General features: G+C 56.3%; 1 protein-coding gene across 1 annotated transcript in view; it reads left to right on the forward strand.

Annotated features, from left to right (window-relative positions):
* The window catches only part of POC1A (POC1 centriolar protein A), a 69,312-nt gene that overhangs the window by 11,376 nt on the left and 36,159 nt on the right, over nucleotides 1-21,777 (forward strand). The window contains exons 7-9 of the mRNA XM_028124449.2: nucleotides 3,055-3,188; nucleotides 12,569-12,637; nucleotides 14,524-14,622. Coding sequence (XP_027980250.1) covers nucleotides 3,055-3,188; nucleotides 12,569-12,637; nucleotides 14,524-14,622 — 302 coding nt within the window. The remainder of the gene's footprint in view (nucleotides 1-3,054; nucleotides 3,189-12,568; nucleotides 12,638-14,523; nucleotides 14,623-21,777) is intronic.

Raw genomic sequence — 21,777 nt, forward strand, 5'->3', positions numbered from 1 at the left:
GTCGCTTAACCCACTGAGCCACCCAGGTGCCCTGACCTGTAGGATCTTGATGTTGGTATATCTCTGACCATGAGTTGGAATGTCTTCTCTGGGGCGCTGTGCCATCAGTTGTCACCCATCACTGCCATGGAAGCAAGAAGAGGGCCTAGCAGGTTTTGGGCTTGATGAAAAGTGGATTGTTCCTGGACAGTCACTGCTCAGGACTTTATGGTGGGAGCCTCCCTGGGGGACTGGCGTGCAGGGGTGATTCTTAGAATGAGGCCTCCCTAGAATATGTCTCCCATGTTTATAGAGCCAGAGAGGCTGCCCCAGGCTGGTGGGGCTTGTGGGTGAGGCAGGAGAATGAGGAGGGAAATTCGGCAGTGGGTCCTGGTGTCTAATACATCCTGGTCCCCCAAGCTGAGCCCACTTCTGGAGTAAATGGTTCCAGATGTTTCCACCCCAGCGAGGAGGCCTTTGATATTCCTGCCATTTAGAGCAGAGCAGGGCTTTTGGTTGCCCTTCCTCCGGGGGAGATTCCCTCCCTGGGGTAGACTTGCCCAGCTGGGAGGCCCTGGCGTGCCATCCACATCCTGCGCCCGCCGCCCTGGTGGTACTGGGAAGCCCCGGACCCTCCTGGTCTGGCTGCACCTCTGCCAGCTTTGTCTCAGGTGGGGCGGGGCAGCGTTCATTCCAGGCCAGGCTGCCAAGGGCTGCAAAAATGAGAATAGCGTGCCCTTCTCCAGGCTCAGGGAGGTCGACGCGCCGGGGGCAGCATTTGAAGAGGCCCAAAGGGAGATGGGGCCTGGGGAGATAGATGCAGGGCAGGCCGCCTCTCAGAGCTGTCCTGCTGTGGGGTTGAGGGTGGCAGGGCTCCCCTCCTCCCACCCCACTTCACTGCCAGTGTGAACCAGCAATCTGGCGAGCATCGTGGGCCCCTCGGGAGTGCAGGGCACTAGCTCTTCGCCTGTAGACTCACGACCTGAAGGGCCGGCGGGAGGATGCCGAGCCAGACTGGGCTCCCGCCTCCCTGGACACCACTCACTCTTTTGTGAATCCACCCACCAGGGGAGGATTCACTTTTTATCATTCACCCAGTTGTGTAATCACAGTGGCTGTATTTTGATGGTTAAAAAAAAATCTGGAAGTATGCAGAGTAAAAATGAGAAGTCCCGTATTCCTGTCCTCCCCAGGGGCCTCTGTGGAAGGTCTGTCTGGAGCTTCTTCTGTCCACTTCCCTTTGCATGTGTGTGTCCCTTCCACCTGTGGGTAGTGGCAGTCACACTCTGCGTTACGAACGTTCTTTCTGCCACTGCTGTGGCTGGCTCCTTGCCTGTTCAGTTCCTGTTGGGTCAGCCGTGGCCGTATTCTTTGGCTCTCCATGCCCCAAGTCTTGGTAAACACTGAGGATGCTGACCTCCCCCACCCCCCATGGCCTCGAGTGCGGGGAGTGCAACGGGCTGAGGGAGCTGTGTTCTGCCTCTCTGGAGACCCCATCAGCCCCCCTGCAGTCTGGTTCCTGGAGCTGTGGTGCTTAGAGAATGCTCAGACATAAATACCGTGTTATGTAAAGCCCTGGCTGTCTCCCCTAAGTGTGCTTGGGGACATGTACCCACACTCCCCAGGCGTATCAGCCCATCAGCCGGGCTGGTTTCTGAGGGGCTCCCTGTACCCCTGTGGGCTCTGTGGAAGGCCAACCTGTGGTGGATGTATTTCTGGCCTCGCACTGGTTCTTGCAGACCCACAGGGCCAGGGTGAGGGGTTGGTTTTAGAATTTGTCTTTCCGTTTGTAGCAGTTCTGATTCAGCGGGCCCCGGTTATGTGACCCCCACTGGTGTCCCCCACCTGGCCTGTGGTGGTGGGGATGAAGGCACCGAAGTCTTCTTCAGTAGCTGCTTTCAGAAGCTGTGATGGAGCTGGTCCTCACGTTGTTGTCCGCATGTGGCCTGCCTGGGTCCAACTCACCTACTCACCAGCCACCTTCTGAGTCCTGCTCCGTGTCAGGCACTGAGCCGGGAGGCAAGGACCCGACACAGCCCCTGCCTGACGGAGCACACAGTCTCATGGGGGACCCGGCCATGAGTCAGAGAGCTACACCGAAACGTAAAACACTGCAGTGAAGAGTGCGTCCACCAGAGACTTATGGTGCTTTAGGGGGACAATTCAAGGGGGTGGCCCCAATGAGGTCGGGAGGCTTCCCTGAGGGGGTGACTGAGCAGTGAGCTTCAAGGTCAGGGGTAGAGGTGGGCAAGAGTCTCCCAGGTCCGTGTGGAGCAGCTGGGAAGCTAACAGGGCTGGGGTGGTCGGATCTTGCAGAGTGAGGGTCACCAGGATGGACGGGCTCAGGCCAGGCCACTGGGGAACAGGAAGTCACAGATGAGGTTGAGCTGTTGCGCGGGTAAAGCGGCAGGACCTGGAAGCTGCGTGTGACACCCGGGGCAGCAGAGAGGCCCATCGGAGGGCTCCCTCTGTACAGAGGCCTCACAGGCAGGCTCCCCCCCTGCCCCACACCCCAACACGTGGGTGCCATGATACAGCAGGAGAAACGGGTGTGCGTGTCAGGGTGCTTACTCAGGGTCCTAAGGTGAGGAACAGTGGGGAGGCTGGGATTGGAACCCAGGCCCGACTGGCTCCTGAGCGTGTGTCTTACCTCTGCCCGGCTGCCCCACACGCCTGCTCTCGTTGGGCAGGGGCATCGTACTGGCACTCAGGAATTGTCTTTTCTGTTCGGTTTCCCCTAAGTAGCGCTATGAGAGACAGATTGGGTGTTATGTTTGAGCACTCCGTTCTGCTCCAGCTCCACTGCTCCGTGTGGTGGGAGGGCAAGAGGAATCGCCCCATCCCTCGGGCCTTGTCACGTGGGCTCCCGCCTGCCCTGTGTCTCCTGCTGCCCGTCCTCAGCTCTGGACGAGTCTGCTTCTGTTCTTTGGTTGTGGGGCTCCCCACGTCATTGGAGCTGTGGCCACCCTGGTCTAGCCCTGTGCCGAGCCACGGTTGGCCCCGATTGCCCATCTTCAGGCCCCAGCTGCATCCCTGGGCCTCCCAGCCAGTGCCTGACTGATGTCCCTCCCCCAGTGCACAGCGCAGCGGTGAATGCCCTGTCCTTTCACCCGTCCGGAAACTACCTGCTCACGGCCTCCAGCGACTCGACCTTGAAGATTCTGGACCTCATGGAGGGCCGGCTGCTCTACACGCTCCACGGGCATCAGGTGAGGGCATCAGCCTGGCGCTGTGGTGTGGAGGGAGGCGGAGATGCCGTCTCGAGGCCCATGCGGGGCTGAGGTTCACCGGAGGTGGCCCTTCCCTTGGAGCCTGCTGGGGATGGTTTCTGTGGTCCCCGCACAGCCTGGGCAGTGGGGTGAGATGCAGAAACAGGTTCACCCCTCACAGGACCTGTGACCTCTGGCAGAAGTGCTGGGCCTGGTGCTGCAGCTGAGCAGGGAGTGCAGGGGTTAACTTGGGTGGGGGTGGGAGGGGAGGCATCTGGACATGGTCGGCACACTTCGCACAGGGGGCTGCATGGAATCTGTCCCACAGTGACCTCAGGTGTCCCTCGGTCCAACAGTTGAGTAGAGCCCTGGAACCCCTGCCCAGAATCGGGGTCTCTTGGGGGTTCTGCAGACATCGGTGCCTTTGGAGACAGAAACCACAGGTGTCTCTCAGAGGCAGGTGCTAAGGGGGACATCTTCCTGTTTGTGTGTGTTTGCGAATTCCTGGAATTGAGGCAAGGGAGCAGAGCCCTTCTCTCTGAGTGATTTGTGCCAGGGCGGCCGGTGGCCGGGACTCCCTGGGCGGGCAGCGACCAGCACCAGCCCCCGTGGGCTGGCCGGGGGGAGGTGGGTTGCTTGTAACCCTCCCTAGCCGCTGGCCTGGGTGCCGGCCTCTCGCACCGCCCCATCAGGAGATGTGGCTGAGCAGAACGGTCGTTGGAGTTTCTCCTGTCGGGACATAACTGCCATACCCAAGTGGGGCCAGGCGTGCCGAGAGTTCATCCCCTTCTCCACCTGTGAGCAGGAGGCAGGCAGAGAGGCGAGTGGGGATGAACTCTCGAGGGCTGAGGGAGGCCCCGCCGTGCTCACGTACCTTGGGCTGGCAGCTCTGGATTCCGCCGCCATCTGAGTCGGGCACGTGGGGGCCATTGGCCATGGCTTGGGGTGGGAGCCTGGGCCTTTCCTTGTGCTCTCTGGGGACTTGGGAGGCTGCCTGCTCCCCTCAGCCCATGGTGACCGCTTGTCCTCCCTGTCACACATTTGGAGTGCAGGACCAGCGGTCCCATCCCCCTAGTGGCTGGCCCATCTAGGTGTAATATCTGGCCTCTGGGCTGGGTGATTGCTGCTCTTGTTGCAAGCTTGTTGGGGAGCCACCTTGTTAGCCCTTTGGCAAGTCACTCATTCAGTCACGCGTAACCAGTTTGGGATCTTATAACCAGGAGGACATTTGGAAACCACATGAATGATGCTATGTCCCCCAACTCCCTACAGAAAGAAAAGGCAATATCCAGAAACATCGTGCAAACAGATGCATGCCGAGTGATCACCCAGGGCTTTGGGGATGTGTGTGTGTGTGTGCGCGCGCGCGCGCGTGCGTGCGTGCACGAGTGTGTGTGGGGGGGTGGGTATGGGGGGGTTCTTTAAACTGCTGACTCGCCTCTCAGCCTGATAACCCTAAAATGTGGTGTCTAACGCCAGTCCCATGTTTGGGCACAGCATCAAGCACAGAAAGGAAGCCTGGAGAAGTGACACAGAGACCTGGTGAAACTGCAGTTGCTTGTCTGCTGTGGAAGCTGGGAATGCGGGAACTAAGCTGAGGGGCAGCTAGCAGTTGGCACAGCCCCGTGCGGGTGTGCCGTCCTCTTGGGCTCCCGGCCTGTGAAGTCCATTCCCTGGCCCTTCTTTCCAGGAAGCTGCGCACCTGGGCTCTTTGGGGACTGGAGCATTCACATTCTGTTTCAGGAGGTGGCTAAGGGCCCCATCAGGCCCAGGTGCCACCAGCCACTTCCCACAACATGGGACTGAGCAGCCCCAGTGCTCCTGAGTGGATCCTCGGTGCCCAGGGATTCTGTCCCACGGGTGAAGATGGCCGATTTGAAAGTGCTTTGGATCCCGGGGGGGTGGGCGGCCGAGGCCCAGGGAGAGGTTTGAAATTGTAGGGTTCCCATGCAGCTTAGGGTGGCAGAGCTGGGACTGGTATTCAGGTCTCTGCGGTTCCCACCCTACTTGTCTCACACTTCCGACTTTTAGCTGTTGAGTTGTGATTTCACTCTTGTTTTGAGATCACTGGTCTGTGTAGGAGGCCAGCAGGCTTTGTGGCTGCTTGTGGCCCAGCCTTGCTGCTACGTGACCTCATTCTGGTCCAGCAGGAGGGAACCCCGTGAAACTTTGGTTTGGACTTGGAGGCCCTCCTTGGGACAGTCCCCACACATGGGAGGGAAGAGCTGTGGGAGTGAAGGCTATTGAGTTGTTTTGCCAAGTGGAACACATCCCCTCATGCTTCTAGTTCCACACCTTCAAGAAGGGACAGCACAGGCTGAGGGTCAGGCCCACCGAGAGGAGCCAGCCACGGGGAGCTGATGCCGGCAGGAGGCAGTCCTTGGCCAGGCGGGGGCTGTGGGTGTATGCCAGGGAAGTGTGTCTCTGTCCCGTGTGAGGGCAGGGCCTGAGTCAGCCCCTCTGGGGGAACAGTGAGGGCGGGTCGGTGGACAAGAAGGCTCAGGGGCGGCAGTGCTGTTGGGCTGACACTCTGATCTGGGTTGAGGCTAGAAGTCTGATAGGCCATTTAGTGGACTCGTAAAGGCACAGGGGCGCCAGGTTGGAGGTACTTGCCAAGTACAAGCTGAGGTCAGGATCACCCAATGTAGCCCGGGTCTCTTGTGCTGTGTTGAGGGCAGCTCACCAGCCCAGGAGTCTGGCCATGGCAGCAGTTTGGCGGTTGTCTAGCACGCAACCGGCCATACCTCCCATCGGCCCTTGTGAAGCTGGCCCCCTTTGTGGGGCTAGGGGTGGACATCAATTATAAGTTTACTGTGGGCCTGAAGGATTCTGGTGTTTCTCTCCTGCAGTCCCAGCTTTGGGACTCTGAGCTATGAAGGGTCATTCAGGGGATGTAGCTAGGGGCTGAGAAAGGCTTCTGCCCCACGGGGGCTCGATGCCATCTAGGCTGTATACCAGGAATCGTTCCTTGGCTGTAGCTGGGGCCCTTGTGGCTCTTCAGAAGCTTCTACCATGTGAGCGTCTTCAACTGATTGACCACCGGGTGCCAGGCTGAGAGCCGGGCAGGCCCTTTGCTCTCTGCAGCCCGGGGGCCCCAGCCCCTCAAACAGCTCTGCTGCTCAAGTTGTGAGGGCCTTCAGCAGTGGGGAGGCAGCGGGTGGTGCAGGTTTCCACACACAACCCGAGCAGACACTGACACTTTGCCAAAGCAGGGGGCGGTGGGACAGGCTCAGGAGCCTGTTGGGGCTGAGAGATAGGGTGGCCCTCTACCTCCAGCTGATCTGCCCACCCCAGGTGGAGGGTGGACAGAGTAGGGAGGGCACTGCCAGCTCGGATGTGGCGCATTGTCCTCTTTCCTCTGCCTTTGCCCCTGAGAACACCAGCGTAATTTCTCTCTCCGTGGATTGAGCTGGTAAAGAGCCTGCACCGGTCACCTTTGTGAGCTTCTTTGACTGAGCCGAGTGCTGGGATGCATTCAGTGGGGGAGGGTTCACACAGCCTTGTCTGGCAGGGGACGGTGCCTAGCTTTTTTAAGGAAACACCCCAATATTTCCAGGAACAAACAGCTTGTTCCCACCTGGTTTCTGGTTTTGAGAAGCCATGGGTACCCTCCCACCTAGTTCAGGTGAAAAGTCTGAGCTCAGGAGGCTGCAGATGGGAAGAAGGGTGTCAAGGTCAGACCATTCCAGCTTTGCCTCTTACCCTGGGACATTGGGCAGGACCTGAAGCTTTTCCTTATTTGTAAGAACTGCTGCGTCTGCCTCACAACAGGAGAGCATGTGTCTACATTCCCCAGCACCAGGCACGGTAGATCTTCACAGATACTGGTCCTTTTCCACTTCAGCTTTTAGAAAAGATCCTGGGTTGCTCTAGGTGAGAGCTCTTTACGAGGTCATTGAAGGTTTCTGTTATGGGCATGGTCCTGGCACCCTGGGTGGGCAGTCAGTCTTTGGTAGGAAAAGGAGTCCATGGTAGGGGTCTCTGATGGCTCCGCCCCCTCTGATGGGCACGGGCCATAGTCCTCAGCCCTTACCCCTCTGGGCTGGGGAGTGCCTGTTTCCTTCCTTCCATCACCCACGGAGTCTTTTAAGGGTTTATCTAGCTCTTTGTTTTATTTAGGCTTGTCCTCATCTCCCCCAGAACATCCTCTTGCTTTGGCTTCTCTTTGGCCGCACAGTTCCTGAAATCTGTCCCTGCAGTGACTCTCTGCCTAAATGCACTTGTCCTGACCAGTTGCTCTGAGTAGGTATGGCCTGCTGGTGCCTTGGTCCACAGGTCTGTTGGCAGTGCCCTTTATTAGTCCCGCCCATCGGGTCATCTTTTCTAGGGCCCGACTCCTAGAGGACAGGCCAGGTATCTTGGCATTGGGCTGGCAGGGGTGCCATTACACTCTCTGAGGCTCTGGAAGGTCTTGCTCTGGGGATCAGCCACAGTGGTGACAGTTAAGCGGGAGGAAGAGGGGTCCCTGCTTCTTGCCGGATCCAGTAGAGACTTAGGGGTGTCAGCGTACAGGGGCCTCCCCCTCCCCCATCCCCCACCTTGCAGCAGGGAAGAGCAAGAGAAGGAAGAGCTTTCCCACCAAGTACGGCTGTTGTGCGAAGCCCTGTGCCCTGAGCGAGGCCCCCATAGCTCTGTGTGGCAAGTGTGGGGGCAGTGTGCTAGAAATACAGATTGATTTTTCTGTATTTTCTGAAACATAATCTTGAGCCATGCTCATTTGGTTTAAGTCCCCAGAGCTATTTGGGAGAGGATGGTGGGCGGGACGTGGGAGGGAGTTAAATCTGGTGTTTCTGGCTAGGCAGTTGGCGTCCGTGTTGCTGCGGAGTGACTGAGCTGCACGAGGACCACTGGGCATGGCTCGAGGGCCTAGAACCCCAAACCAGGGCTGCTGTCTGCACCCGGGGCTGTGCTCTGAGGCTTGGTTGTTGTGAAATCACAGCCTCAGGCTATAGGATCCACCAGGGTTACTGGGAGCTCGCCCCACGCCAGGGCCAAGGCTGGGGCTGGGGAAGTGTCATTAAGGGGCACAGGGTCGAGGAGGAGAGATGGCAGTGTGGTAGAGTGGCCTGGAGCACGAGTGCCACCCCTCAGGCGGCTCCAGGTGGAAGGAAGCTCCCCGAACGTTGCTCCCCCCTCCCCCGTTTCTTCCAGGGCTCTGCGGCCCCTGTGTAGTCATTTTCATTTTGGAGAATTACGTTTATGCCTGGGAGTCTCAGACCCGGCTTGGATGGTTGGGTACCTCCTGGGAGAGGTGAGAGGACATCAAGAGGGAGAAGAGCTCATTTGTTCCAACCTGAGTAAACCAAGAGGTCAGCCTGGCTTTCTGTTCCCTGCCAGCAGCCCAGGATTGAGGATTGGGAGGGAGCAGGTATCCTTGGCCAAGGTCAGGAGGGAGCCTCAGCATTCCTGGACCCCAGCTCCTCCCGGAGGCCACTCCTTGTCCACAGGGTCACTACTCAGACATAAGAATCAGCCCACGGCAGGTGCTGACGAGTGAGTGCGGGAGCCTCCCTGGTGTGGGGGTTTGTGGAAGGAGCAGCCTGGACACCTCAGAGACCAGAGCTCCCAAGCCAGGGGCTTCTCAGGCCTCCTTGGTCTCCGTATCTTTGTTGGATGATCACTTTTTTACCTCTGACTCAAGGCATGTGGTGTGACATTCCTATTTGTTTGCTGGCAGCCAGTGAAAAACATTTCAAAAGCCTGGTGAGGTGGTGGTGGATGGGGTACCTGGCTGGGTCTTTGCCGGCATAGCTGTTGTAGGCACAGCGGTCAAAGTTTCAGGTGCAGAGGGGCCTCAGGGAGTCAGGTGGAAGGGGGTGAGGAGAGCGGAGGGGTCTGGACAAGTGGCAGGGGCTGTGGAGGGAGAGTCACCAGGAGCTATGGGATCTAAACACCATGGGTTTCTTTGTTTTGCTTTTTTTTTTTTTTTTTAAACTTTCTTGATTGATGCTTGATGTTTTCCGTGCGAGAGTGAAGAAAGCAGACTCTGTGGGTCCCTTGGGTCTGGGGGTTGTCAAAGCAGAGACAGTATGTGATGAAGTGACTGGGTGTGCGTCCAGCCAAGCCGGAGGGCCATGTGTGGCTGGGTCCGGAGGGAGAGTAGGTTGGGGTGGAAGGCCAGGCTGCGCCCCGCGCTTGTGACGACCAGGCAGAATCATCTCACCAAAGACCGACGGGCCAGATCTGGAGGTGGAGGGAAGGATCTGGTTGAGCCTGTGAGGGCCCCTGCCAGCAGGTGGCCTGCCGGCAGTTGGGGACCAGCATGTCAGGCCGGTGGGCACCTCTGGCAGTCAGACCACACTGCTGAAATCTCAGCCAAGAGCTCAGAGTCATGCTCAGAAGTCATTGCAGAGGGCCCTGGGTCTTGCCTGGGTGAAGAAACAACTTGGTGACATCCCTGCCGTGAGCCGGTGAATTGTGCATTGAGAGTGACTAATTAACTGAAAAGAGTAAGCCACCTTGAAGGCAGAACGATCTCAAAGAAGGTGGATCCCATCTGATAGTTGTCAGTGATGAAAGGGACCCTCCGAAGCCCCGGTGGTTTGGCAGCTGGACTGCACTCCTAGATAACTGCTGGGCTAGAGAGAATCACAGTGGAAACTAAACGTCTGGAGGTGACTGCTGGTGAGGATATTGCATGTTGGAAACTTTGGGGATGTATCTAAAGCAGTAAATCAGAGCCAAATGTGTAGCCTTAAATGAGTTTATTTAAAACTGAGAAAGATTGGAAATAATTGAATTAAGAGCTGAATGCTGAAAGTGGCCGAAAGATCCTGAAGGCAAGATGAGACCCTCTGGAGCTTGTGGTGAGGAGCAGTGAGCAGGCCGGTGGAGCTGGAGCACCAGTGAGGGCAGGAAGCAGGGAGTCTGGTGAGGTCAGTGGGGGCCGGGGTTGTCTGGGCCCCGGAAGGGGTGGGATGATGGTTGTCAGTGGTGGAGAAGCCTGGTCTGCATTCCGGTCCCTGCTGGCTCTGGCCCACGGCGGAGCTGCTTTCGTGGGCCACAGACACACAGGCAAGAGCTTCTGTGGAAGGGTGCTCTCTCCGGGAACACCAGGTACCTGGTGCAGGAGCCGAGCCATCCTCTAGGTAAACAGCCACTGCTGGGGAGGACTGTGGGCCCTGCCCCCTTACTGCTTGCCTGCTGCTGGTGCCATCCCCAGAGTGTCTGGGCTTTTGGACTCCGGGGAAAGCTCTAGCACCTGCCCTTTGGTCCCAGTCCCCCACCAAGCCATGGGCTGCCGGCTGCCTTCTTCAGGGCCCCTGCCACAGCTTGGCCTCCGGCATCTCGTCCCCAGCTTGGCATCTGGTGGTTGAGTGACAGCAGGAAAGGAGACTGATGAGTATTTGTTTGGTTCCTTGGTTGCTGTGACTTCTTGGAAACTGGCTGTTCCTCCATGAGCTCTGGGCAGGCAAAGAGCCCGGCTCTTTTGATGCTCCATGTCCTGGTTTCCTTCTCTTTTCCCTCTTCCTTCTTTGTTTTTTCTCAAAATGAAAATAGTTTTGTTGTTTTGTTTTTGTATTAACATAGCAACGCCATATACTCATTGTTTAAGGACTCAAAGTTTGGGAAATTTCAGGATTTCCAAGAATCAAGTAAAAGTCATCTGAAATTTCCTCGCCCCACCACCCCATAAGTCCTGTTCATCTTGTTCACCCTTGGGGGTTGTCCACCTGGAAGAAGTACCTGAGGGATGCTCGACCTGCCCCCTCCCCCACCCCCTCCTGCACTCAGCCCTGCACTGGCCGCCCGTGATGCCTTGCACCTGGCATTTTGCACTCACTGATGTCATTGACGTTGTTCCCAGTCAGACAGATGGATCTCCTTTGTCCTATTGGATGGCCACATAGGACTCCCGGCTGCCCTGATCCCCGGGCCCTTGGAGCCCCGCCTGTGAGAGAAGGCAGGGGGAGGCACAGGGGGGAGGCTTTGTCTCTGACCTTTCAGGCCTTGGTCTCCCTTCTGGGACATGTCACCCGTAGAAGGGGTCAGCATGCAAACCATCCTCCGAAGATTAAGTGGGTTAGTGCAGGTCAGTGTTAACTGGCCTTGTGCTTAACTTTCTTTCTCACCACCCTCATTATGAGCATCTAGGAGAGGAGGAGCCATGGGTAGATTCTGGAAGTGGAAGAATGTTCTGTCCTGTCCAGGCCGCTTAGGCCCAGGGGGCAGCTTTCCGCCTGCCTGTCCCTTATGGGCAGGCCGAAGCTCTTCTTGTTCCATGACCACAGATCCCTTTTCTAGCCCATAACTTGTCGGGTCTTTTCTGGCATCGAGTGGAAGGTGCGCCCCAGTGTTCCTCTTGTCCGTGTGTCTATTGCTTCTACCAGCCCATGGCCGGAAGGCACCTCATTTGGGCAACTGGGGCTCTTGCTGCCCCCTGCTCTGGTCTGGAGGAACGGAGGTGTTCTTTGTGACAGTGGCCGTGCTGTCATCAGTTAGGAGAGAAGCTCTTTTTTCTGGTTTTGCTTGAGGAATGCCAGGTACTGGCAGACTGACAGCTTGGCTAGGAGGAGTTGGTGGTCTACCATGTTGTGTGAACAGACTCTTGCTCCATGCATCTTTCTGCGGTGGATGTCACGCATGTGGGAAGGAGCCTTCCACCTTTCCCGGGAGATCACACCCGGCTCTTCGAAGTCTGGATGTGCTCACGGGCCCTCCAAGTGTTGCCTGCCCTGGTCTGGCATCATCACCCTTCCCGTAGTCACGCAGACCTTCTGCCCTGGGAAAGCCAGAGCAGGCACTTCTCCCGCCAGGGTCCTAACATAAGGCACGTGACATGCACACTGGGGCGATGCGTCTTGTTGCTCCTCTGCTCAGGGACCTTTGATAATCCCCTCCCCAGCCTCCTTCCTGCCCTGCTTCGGGCCTCTTGTGTCCCCTGGACTCCCTGACAGCACCCTGCTTCTGCTCATTGGCTCCTCCTTGGGGCCGCATGCTTCTCTGGTCAGCTACAGGGTGGTGTGGGGGAGGAGCACAGCCTGGGCCAGGGGGACCAAGTTCTGGAGCCCATGCTTGGCCTGGGATGAGTCAGTGCACCTCTCTGACCTCCAAGCTCGTCCTTGGGAAGCGGGAACGGTGATGTCAACCCAGCAGGGCCACCAGCGTGCACTGTCCTGCTAATTCCTCTCTGCCCATCCACCGCCCTGTGGCCTGGCCTTTGTGCTGTCAGCCGTGCTCGGGCACAGAGGCCTCAGCAGTGACACCCGTGGCTGAGCTCCTACAGGTGCCTCTGCCAAAGCTTGGGGAGGACTAGGGGCTCAATGAAGCCCTCAGACCCTTGTCCTGCTGTGGCTCTCGTTCTTGAGCTGGTTTTCTTCCTGTGCGTTTGGAAGCTAGCGTGACCTTTGGTGTTTGTTCTTTTTTGTTTGTTCTGATAGGGTCCGGCCACCACTGTTGCCTTTTCAAGAACGGGGGAGTATTTTGCTTCTGGAGGTTCTGATGAACAAGTAAGTAAAGAACAGTGTGAGGAATGTTGGCTGATACTTATCAGAAGAGAACAGGAGGCCAAGGCGCCTTGAGGATGGGCCAGGTTTCACCAGCTTCCTCGGGGACTTTCAGTGACCATGAAGGCTAAAACATGGGGTGAGGTGCACAGACCCAGGGTGCTCCGCTTGTGGGCTATTTGAGGGGCACCGTTTTCAAGCTGCTTGGCTGCGGGGAGAAGATGTGTGTGAGGAGGTCCTGTCCCATTTCGTCACCTTTTGTGCCGAGGCTTTCTGCCTGTCAGCCCTGGTGCCTCCTGCCCAGGATGTTCATTCTCTTGGTGCGGGGCGTCACAGCTCTGACTGCTCAGCCCAGTCCCACCGGCCCCCCAGCGAACCCCAGCCCCGGCCCCGGGTGGACCGACTCGGGTGGAGTTTCTGCCAGGAAAGCAGAAGGTGATTGGAGGCTTTTTCGGCACGGCCTGGATCAGAGACCGTGGGCGTCTTCCCACCCAGCACTGGTTCCTGCGCTAACCAAACAAGGAAGGAGGAAGGCCCGGGGGACCCCTGAGCTGTCCCCGAGTGTGGAGGCCTAGCTCATTGCTTAAACAAGGGAAAATAGTACAGTAAAGTCACACTATAAATAGTCCTGGTAAAAGAAAGTCACATGGTACAAGAGGCAGCCTGGTAGAAAGTAGGGCTTCCGCCCACTCTGGCCCCTCCTCAGCTCCCTGGCTGCCTTCTTAAAGTTGGCTCTGAGAGCCGTTTTGGAGAGACATGTGAGTCTCTTCCCCTCCCAGGAATGTTTTCAGCAGTTGGACTAGTGCAGTTACACAGGGCCCTACAAACAAGGGGGTGGGGGACGTGCTAATTCTGTTTGTAAACAGGAGGAATGAAGGCCTTAAGTGCCCGTCAGCCGGGGGGCAGTAAACAGTGGGCTGCTCTGGGAGTGGCAAGCAGCCTCCCAAAAAACCAGGCTCGTGGCTGCGTCGCAAGCAGGAAAGCATCCCAGGCATGTGGCGCTTTCACCTTAACATGGATTTGGGGCTCCTTCTGTGGCCTCCGTTGAGCACCAGCCACATGCCACAGCTCCTGCCACCCTGTAAGTGACCCTGGCAGAGGGCAGCCGCCTGGGGGTGACACCTTCTAGCAGGAGCATTGTTGCTCCCCTGCTCCCCAGGGCCGTTTGCCAACCTTTTGCTGGGGGAGCCCCAAGACGTAAAGATCCTTCAAGTGGACCGGGGAATAATGGGTGTGTTACCCATGGCTCCCTGGGTACGAGTGTCTGTGCCAAGCTGTCTCCTGTGAGGTTGGAAGTAGGATCATCCCCTCTTCACAGATGAGGAACCTGAGGCACAGAGAGGTTGAGTCCCTTGCCTGGAGCCACACAGTAAAGGGTGGACCCAGGAATTTAACCGTAGCGGTCTGGTGTAACTTAAAGCCAGGCCACTACCCTTGGGAGCTTCTGTTTTAGTGGGGAGACAGATGATAAATGAGGAAGAGAGAAAGAGACATTAAATAACTGTTGACTCTGATGCAATGAAAGAAATCAATAGACGGCTATGATAAAAATTAGCAGGAGACCGGGGAAGGTCTCTTGGAGAAGATGCTGCTGAAGCAGACGCTTTAGCTTGAGGAGCCAGCTCCGCTTATGCTGGGACCCTCCAGGGAGGGACCAGCAAGTGCAAAGTCCTGGGGACAGCATGCAGTGAGTCCATCCTGATGGCACAACCAGGTCTTCTCGAGGCCTGTCTAAAAAGCTGGGGAGGTGGGACAGGTCCCAGAGTTGAGCTGGGGTGTCAGGTGGGGACTGTCTTGCAACTGGCCCAGAACTTTGGGAGTCACCCCTGGCTCCTTTCTTCCATGAAGTAGGGCTGGTGTGATGTCATTGTGCTTGTTGCTCTTGGCAGGTAATGGTTTGGAAGAGTAACTTTGATGTTGTGGATTATGGAGAAGTCCTGAAAGTGCACAGGCCCCCAGCCCTGCCTGCCACGTCCTCCGGGAATCTGGTAAGTGGCTCAGTAGGCGTGTCCTGAGCCCTGAAACTCCAGTGGGTCATGGTGAACAGCAAATAATCTTTTGGCACTTGTGGTACTTTGTTTCAAATCTGGAATGTACAAACAAGACATGAAGACTGCAGGGTGTGAGGCCCTGTGTTTGCGGGGGGGGGGTGGTGTTTCCATGGCACAGGCTACTGTTGGTTGAGGAAGGGAAGGACCTGTCCCACGCCGAGCCTTGGGCCACACGACCCCAGTGGAGAGTTCCTAGAGGGCGTGGGGCCTGAGCCACAGCTGGGACGGATGGGAAAGGCTCAGCCCTGTTGCTCTCACTTCCCTTTTCTTTTTTTTTTTTTACACCATGGAAAGGAAGTTCCTCAGCCACAAACCATTTTTAGTACCTTTTTAGGTAAAAGGGCATTTAGTGTTCCTGAATTCAAATAGTTAACGATATTTTTTGACAAATAGTTTTGGGGAAAAATTTGATAACTGATATGATCTCATTGAATAAAGTTGTATTCCACTTTGGCTGAAATAAGCTTTCAAGCCAAGGATGTGGAGCCCTGAGGGTTTTAAGCCCCAGTGGCTGCTGGCTGTTTAAATCTCTCCCTCCTGGACCCTGGAGGCAGTGTAGCCTCTCCCACCTACGGAAACTGGCCTGAACAACAGGAAACGGTTTGCCCAAGGCCCCCAGCAAGTCAAGGCTGGCCCAGAATAGAACCAGGAAGCCTCTGAGTCCATCCTGGCCTTTCTTTGGCTCCAGCAGAGGGATCCCCCACCCCAGCCTGAGACACACACACACACAGACACGCACACACAGCCGCATTCTGTGTGTTGGGGCTACTTCTAGGAATAGGCCAGGTTGTAAAGCTTTTCTTCCTAGGGTTGATCTGGGCCGGGAGGTTTTGTTCTCTCTCCACATTTGCTAATGAGTAGCCGATTCTCAGCTTTTGGGTCTGGTGGGGATGACTGGGTTGCATGGCGGTCTCCTTGCTGCTCTTTGGTCTTCTGCCTAGAAAGGCATTTTTCAAAAACTGCAGGACTGGATCCTGTGCGGTGAGTGCCACCTCCTTTCCAGCTCCCCATGTGCTGGGCATTTACAGTGAGCCAAGCCCAGGCTGGGCGGGTAAAGGTACTACTCTCATTCTCAGCTGAGACGCCTGGAGCTTAGTCACCCGCCTGGATGCCTGGACCTGGAGGCTCACCACACTGGCCCCTCTGAGGAAGGCTGACTCAAACGAGTAACTGTAGGCATTAGAGGGCTGCCTGGCAGCTCTCCCCCTGTCCCAGGAGAGGGCACTGCCACCTGCCTCTTGGGGAATGGTTAGTAATCACCAGCAAAGGGAGAATCCCATATTCCTTTTCTTGTGGTTATTAGGCAGGAGGCTTGGACAAGCTGCTTCTTGTCCCTTCAGTCCTGCTCAGATAAGGGGTATGGAGCACCCTTGTGTCCCAGAGCTGTGGGGCCTGATAATCTAGCACGAAGGCCTTCAGGGTGGGGGAAGCCAGCAGGACAGGGCAGCGTTTGGCATGGATGGGCGAATAGCTCACTGGTGCTCAGGAAAACCGTGTATTCCCATACTACCTCCTGGCCCACGACAGATATAGCCACAGTTCCACTGGGCATCGCCACGTGGTGCTCACACAGGGGAAAGGATATGGGCTCTGGGCTCAGAGAACTGGATCTGAGTCCTGGCTGTGTGGTCCCAGACAAAGCACCCATTCTTCCCATGCCTCTGTTTCTACAGTGGGACCTGAGTACTTTCCTAGGCAGACTCTGAGGAGCCCATGTGGGACGTAGGTGAACTCTGCTAACCTGCACAGTGACTTGACTTATGAGTCCTAAAATTGTTGTTTATGGCTTTTCCCTTATTTGTCACAAGCCACTTTGGGATGCTGAGGAGGTTTATGGCCCCTCATGCAGACACATACCCATGCCAAAGTGTACATCCACACTGTTGTCCAACCATCACCACTGTCGTCCATGGAGTTCTTTCAGCCCCGCATGCCCAGGGAAGCCAGTTGGTCCAGCCCTGCCCAGCGGTTAGGTTTGCCCCTGTGGTGGGAAGGGAAGCTGACGAGTATAGTCTCACCTTTCCTGCCCTGGGGCTTCCCTGGCACTGAGTTGGTGACCAATTCCATGGCTGGCCAGAGTGTCTCAGCTGCCCCGGGAGCCTAGGTGCCCTGTAGCCATGTGCCAGGAACGGGTGCATCCGATGAGTTCCCGCCGCTCCAGCGGACCCAGCCTTGGCTGCTGCGGGGGCTGTTCTGGGCCTTGCGGGTTGTTTAACAGCATCCCTGGCCTCTCCCCACTAGCTGCCGGTAGCACTCCCTGCCCCCCCTTCATTGTGACAACCCAAAATGTCTTCAGGCGTTGCCAGATCTCTTCCGGTGGGGCAGAATGGCCCCCAGTGGAGAACCACTACACTAACTCCTGCCTCGGGAGTGAGCCCAGAAAGGAAGTGAATGCAGCGGCAGGAGGAGTGTAGGAATGTGGGCGGGGGGGGGGGGGTGGTCAGGGCTGTCTCTGTGGCAGGCGGAGCGCGGCCCCGAGTGTGATGACTCGAGCTCCTGCCCCTGCTCAGTTGGGCCAGATTTGGGCTCCCCTGGCAGCTGGGGCTCAGGTCTCTAGACTGTTTCTAATAGAAGTCTATTGTATAGAAATGTTTTGGCCTGTCAAACTGGAATCTTCCAGAGGTGACGGTAAACAACAAAAAAAGACCTTTAGCAACTTGGTTTCCTTTACTTACCATTGGATGTATTCTTGCCCTCTCTGCCTGCTGCCTTCCCTGGCTCTGAGATAGTAACTGGTGAGTGGTTTGGTGGCTGGCCAGGGTGGCTTGGCTCAGCTATGACCCTCTCCCCCGCTAGCTCTGTTTATCCCCTGGGCCTGAGGCCCTAAAGCTGCCCGAGACACACTTGGGCATTTGAGGATCTTATGGAGCCACCAACTCAGGTACTGTGTGTCTCATAGAGTATGGCATTCTAAAGCTGGAGGGCACGCCTCCACCAGTGGAGCATGGCAAGGGCAGCCCTGTGAGCGAGTGACGGCCCCTCTGCCCTGGAAAGCCCCCTGCCCAGGACCCTTGCTCGGACTGCAGCATTCCATTCTCACTCTTGGAATGAAGGCCATCCTTGAGCTCACTCTGAACAGAGCTCTGTTCACTGCCAGAGCTATTTTCAACCTTTGGTTGAAATTCACAGCTTATTTTTAGGCACATTTCATGTTGAAAAGCACAAGCCATTTCCCAGCCCTTCAGAATGAGAATAATGGGTTCCATTTTCCCTCTATTCCTGGCTGAGTTGTGGAGGAGAGAGTTTAGGGCTGTGGCTGGGGAGCTTTTTCTGCTTGGAAGGCTGCAGAGGAAGGACTCCAGCCTAATAGCTGGGCTGAGGGTGGCCAGGGAGCTCCACGTTCTGCCCTGTGACATGCTGCAAGGCTGGAGGAAGGTCGGGAGGGCTGCTTGTGGGCAGATGAGTGCCTCCCAGAGGGGCATGTGTGGGGGCAGGGGGTGGGCCCTGCAAGTGGTCTGCAGCAGGTGCCCGTGCTGCTGTCTTCAAGGGTCTGGTGCTCACCTCCGCCCTGTGTAGCAGTACAGGCCTCCCTTCATCCTCTCTGCACTCAGCCACTCAGGTTCTAGCTCCCTCCTGCCATTAGTGCTTTGGGGCCAGCCCGTGACGCATCAGGGTCACCGTGTCTTGGCTGACCTTGGATTTGGTCCCAGCTCCCCAAGCCCAGCTGCCGTAGGACTGATTTCTGCCTCAACCACAGAAGCATTTTTAAAACCACTTTTAATAACAAAGATGCATTTGTTCCGATTTACTCTTCTTCTTGCCTTTCCTCCAAGCACCTGAGAGCCCATTATGCAATTGTGAAGGAAGGTTGTGCTGGGCGGGGTGGGAGGGGAAGAATGCAGAATTCCAGGTAATTCAGGAAAACTGAAAACTGCTTCCTGAGTTCTCAGGGCTGGCTGCCCTCCAGTTCAGACAGTAACCTTGAATTCTGGGGCCCTTCAACTTCAGGTGGGGAGACGCCCGGCCCTCCTTCATGAGATTTCACGAGGTGGTACATGCCAAGCAGGCACTTGGAACCGTGCCTGGCACATGGCAAGTGCTCACCAAGCTTTAGCTATTTTTAAAATGTTCCTCTTCCTTCCTCTGTCAGACTGAGAGCAGGATGAGCCCCCTGCCTGGTTGGGGTGATTGTGTGTTCCCAACTTGCTGAGGTGGGGGACAACATGCAGTAGAGGGGGCGATTCTGACTGAGATAATTTTCAATGTTGACTCCTCTCTGCAGGTCGTCTTTGTGAGGTCCAGTGAGGGTTTTAGACCCTTGCAGGAATTGGTTCTGCTTTTTTTTTTTTTTAAGATTTTATTTATTTGTTTGAGAGAGAGAGAATGAGAGATAGAGAGCACGAGAGGGAAGAGGGTCAGAGGGAGAAGCAGACTCCCTGCCAAGCAGGGAGCCCGATGTGGGACTCGATCCCGGGACTCCAGGATCATGACCTGAGCCGAAGGTAGTCGCTTAACCAACTGAGCCACCCAGGCGCCCTGGTTCTGCTTCTTGATGAGAGACCCAAGTCCTCTGTGCTCCCAGATGCAAAGGCAAATCCATGAGGTGAATGGAAACAGGCTTCTCTTCCTCTGCCACCCCCATGACTCCTCAGAGCAAACTGGCTGGGACCCCCAGACCCTCAGTGCTAGAACTGTCCCCAGGAGGAGGAGACGAGGTTAGCCAAGAATACCTGACCTGAAGGCTCCGCCTTCCCTGTTTCTTCTTCCTAGTTCCTCTGCTTCCAAGAGTGAAGCCCCAGCCACCTCCTGCACCCATGCTTCCACTCCTGCTTTCTGTTTTGGGGTGCGACCCAGGTGTGGGCTTGACATAAGGGTTCTTGGGCTCCGATTCCAGTCTTGGCACTGAATCTTCCTCCATGCTGAGGATCTGAGGCTCCTGGGTTCTCACCCCAGGCATGTAGTCTGAGGGGTCAGAGTTGAGGCAGGGGATGGGGTCCATTTCCACCTGCCTTGTGGATTTCCCTCTGTTTGGGAGCATGGAGGACTGGGGTCTCTTGCTGAGAACACAGATTTCTGGCTGGCATTTGCTTTCAGTAGTGGGGAGAGGTATGGATTCAAGGGGATGCTTGGCAGACAGGGCATTGTGGGTGTTTACAGCAAGAGTGAACCCCAGATTTATGTGTCTTAGAAGGGAGCCTCTCCTTTCTTCCAACTGACCCTGATTCTGGCTCTGAATTTCCCAGGACTAGTAAAAGGGGCTCTTGTCAGCAGGTGAGTCGGGATAGGCTCAGGCACTTAGGCATCTTGGAAGAGGGCTGGTTTCATGGGGTCCAGACTCCTGACAGCCTGTAACCACTTGGTTGGCAGTGTAAGAGCTGTACCGCGCCTGTTTGCTGATCCATGATGAAGCTGGAGCCTGGCCTGACGTGGCAAGTCTCGCCTGTAACCTCAGGCAGTTTGTCTTGCTTCTCTGTACTCAGGTTTCTTCCCACCAGCCTACGGTACATCCTTTGGTCGTTTTCCATTTTCCCGGCTCACCATGTAAAAGATCATCCTGCAGGCGCAGGGGTAGGCTGGTCACAGTGGCCTTTGCTGACTGGGTGGCAGCGGCCCCCAGACAAGATGCCTCACTTCACACTCAGGTTGCATTTTCCTCACCTTTACCGGAGTGGAAGTCATGGAAAGTGCTCTGGATTTCTTAGTTTCAGTGGGAAGACAGAGGAGAATAGAAACAAAGAAGATTCAGTATTTGTTACCAAGCTACAATTTTTAGAGAAAGTTCCCGGTGGAGTCAGAGCATCCTTGGACAGTGGCCGGGGGGGTGGGGGTAACATGGCTGTGCCAAGTCTAGGAGCACCAAAGATTCTGATGCTCCCTGCAGAGGGGCTCCCTGGGCCTGGGGATCAGCATGCTGGGCTGGGCCCATCCCTCAGGCTCTGACCTGTTGCATCCACTCTTGGGAAGCAGGCCAGATCCCCTCTCCTTTTCCTTCCAGAGGCCACAACTGAGTTTACTGGGAGGTGGGTCAGGGCTGCTACCAGGAGCATGTTAAATAATGACTGTGCTTACCGGAAGGGGGAAGTTGCCTTTGGCAGTGCAGCGAGGAGACAAGCCTTTGACCGTTTCACGTGGATTGCAATAAGCCTCTCACCGTGGCTTTCAAACCTCAGCGTACTTCCGAATCACCCTGAGGGCTTGTTAAACACAGCTTGCGCCATCCCCAGAGTGTCTGACTTGGTAGGAATTTGCAATTTCTAGGTCGTGTCGATGGTCCAGGGACTCACTCTGAGAGTCACTGGCCTACTGGAAAACAGTCTAGCCAGTTGTGACCATGGCTTCCTGGGTGGGGACATAGGGGGAAGAAGAGAGTCTCTGACCATCTTGGGAAGTTTCCATGGCTCGTGGGGATTACAGTTTGGGAGAAGCACTTGGAGAATCGGGGTCCCTTTCAGCCCATTTTGGAGAATTGTAGTCTGCCTCTTTCCAAAAGAGGAAAAGTACTATGGCTTTGGTTCTAATCTCAGTCTAGTGGTAAAAGAAATGGCAGATGGATGGTTTTATTACCAGCCAGGATGCACTGGGGGGAGGGTGGTACCCAGTGCAGCCCTCCGTGGGCCTCTGCTGCCAGTCTTCCTGTCTCGGCTCCTGTTCCGTCCATTAGTGCTGCTGCACCAGTCCAGTGACCTGCTCTTGAACCACCTGCCTATTGTCCTCAGTGCCCCTGCCGCCTGCCCTGCATAAGTGGGTGCCTCCATCAGCCCCCATCCTCCAGAGACTGCGGGGCCTCTAGGGAAGCTGGTCTTTGGCCCCTGAGCTTGAGATGACCTGGGTGCTAGTGGCTCAACATCTAAGGCCTCAGGTGAAGGTCTGCTTTTTGGAGCCTTTTGGAGAAGTGCCTCCAGGTAGCAAGAACAGGACCAAGTCCCAGAACAGCAGTAACGGCAGTGGCGGTGAGAGGATGGGGCTATAGGAGGGGACGGGACAGAGGCTATACACCCTTCTCGGAGTGGCCCCTTGGAGTGGGAGTTTCCTGCCACTGGAAAATTCTCATCCATTCCTCCTATCCAGAGGAGAGTGACACGATGCTTAGGAAGGAGAGCCTGTTTCATGACTTAAACCAACAGGAGGCATGGTCTCGGAAACCCCAGGCAA

Source organism: Eumetopias jubatus, unplaced genomic scaffold (genome assembly GCF_037043125.1).
Source record: "Eumetopias jubatus isolate StellerSeaLion01/CBP00866 unplaced genomic scaffold, mEumJub1_p1.0 scaffold_1, whole genome shotgun sequence".
Classification (NCBI taxonomy): domain Eukaryota; kingdom Metazoa; phylum Chordata; class Mammalia; order Carnivora; family Otariidae; genus Eumetopias; species Eumetopias jubatus.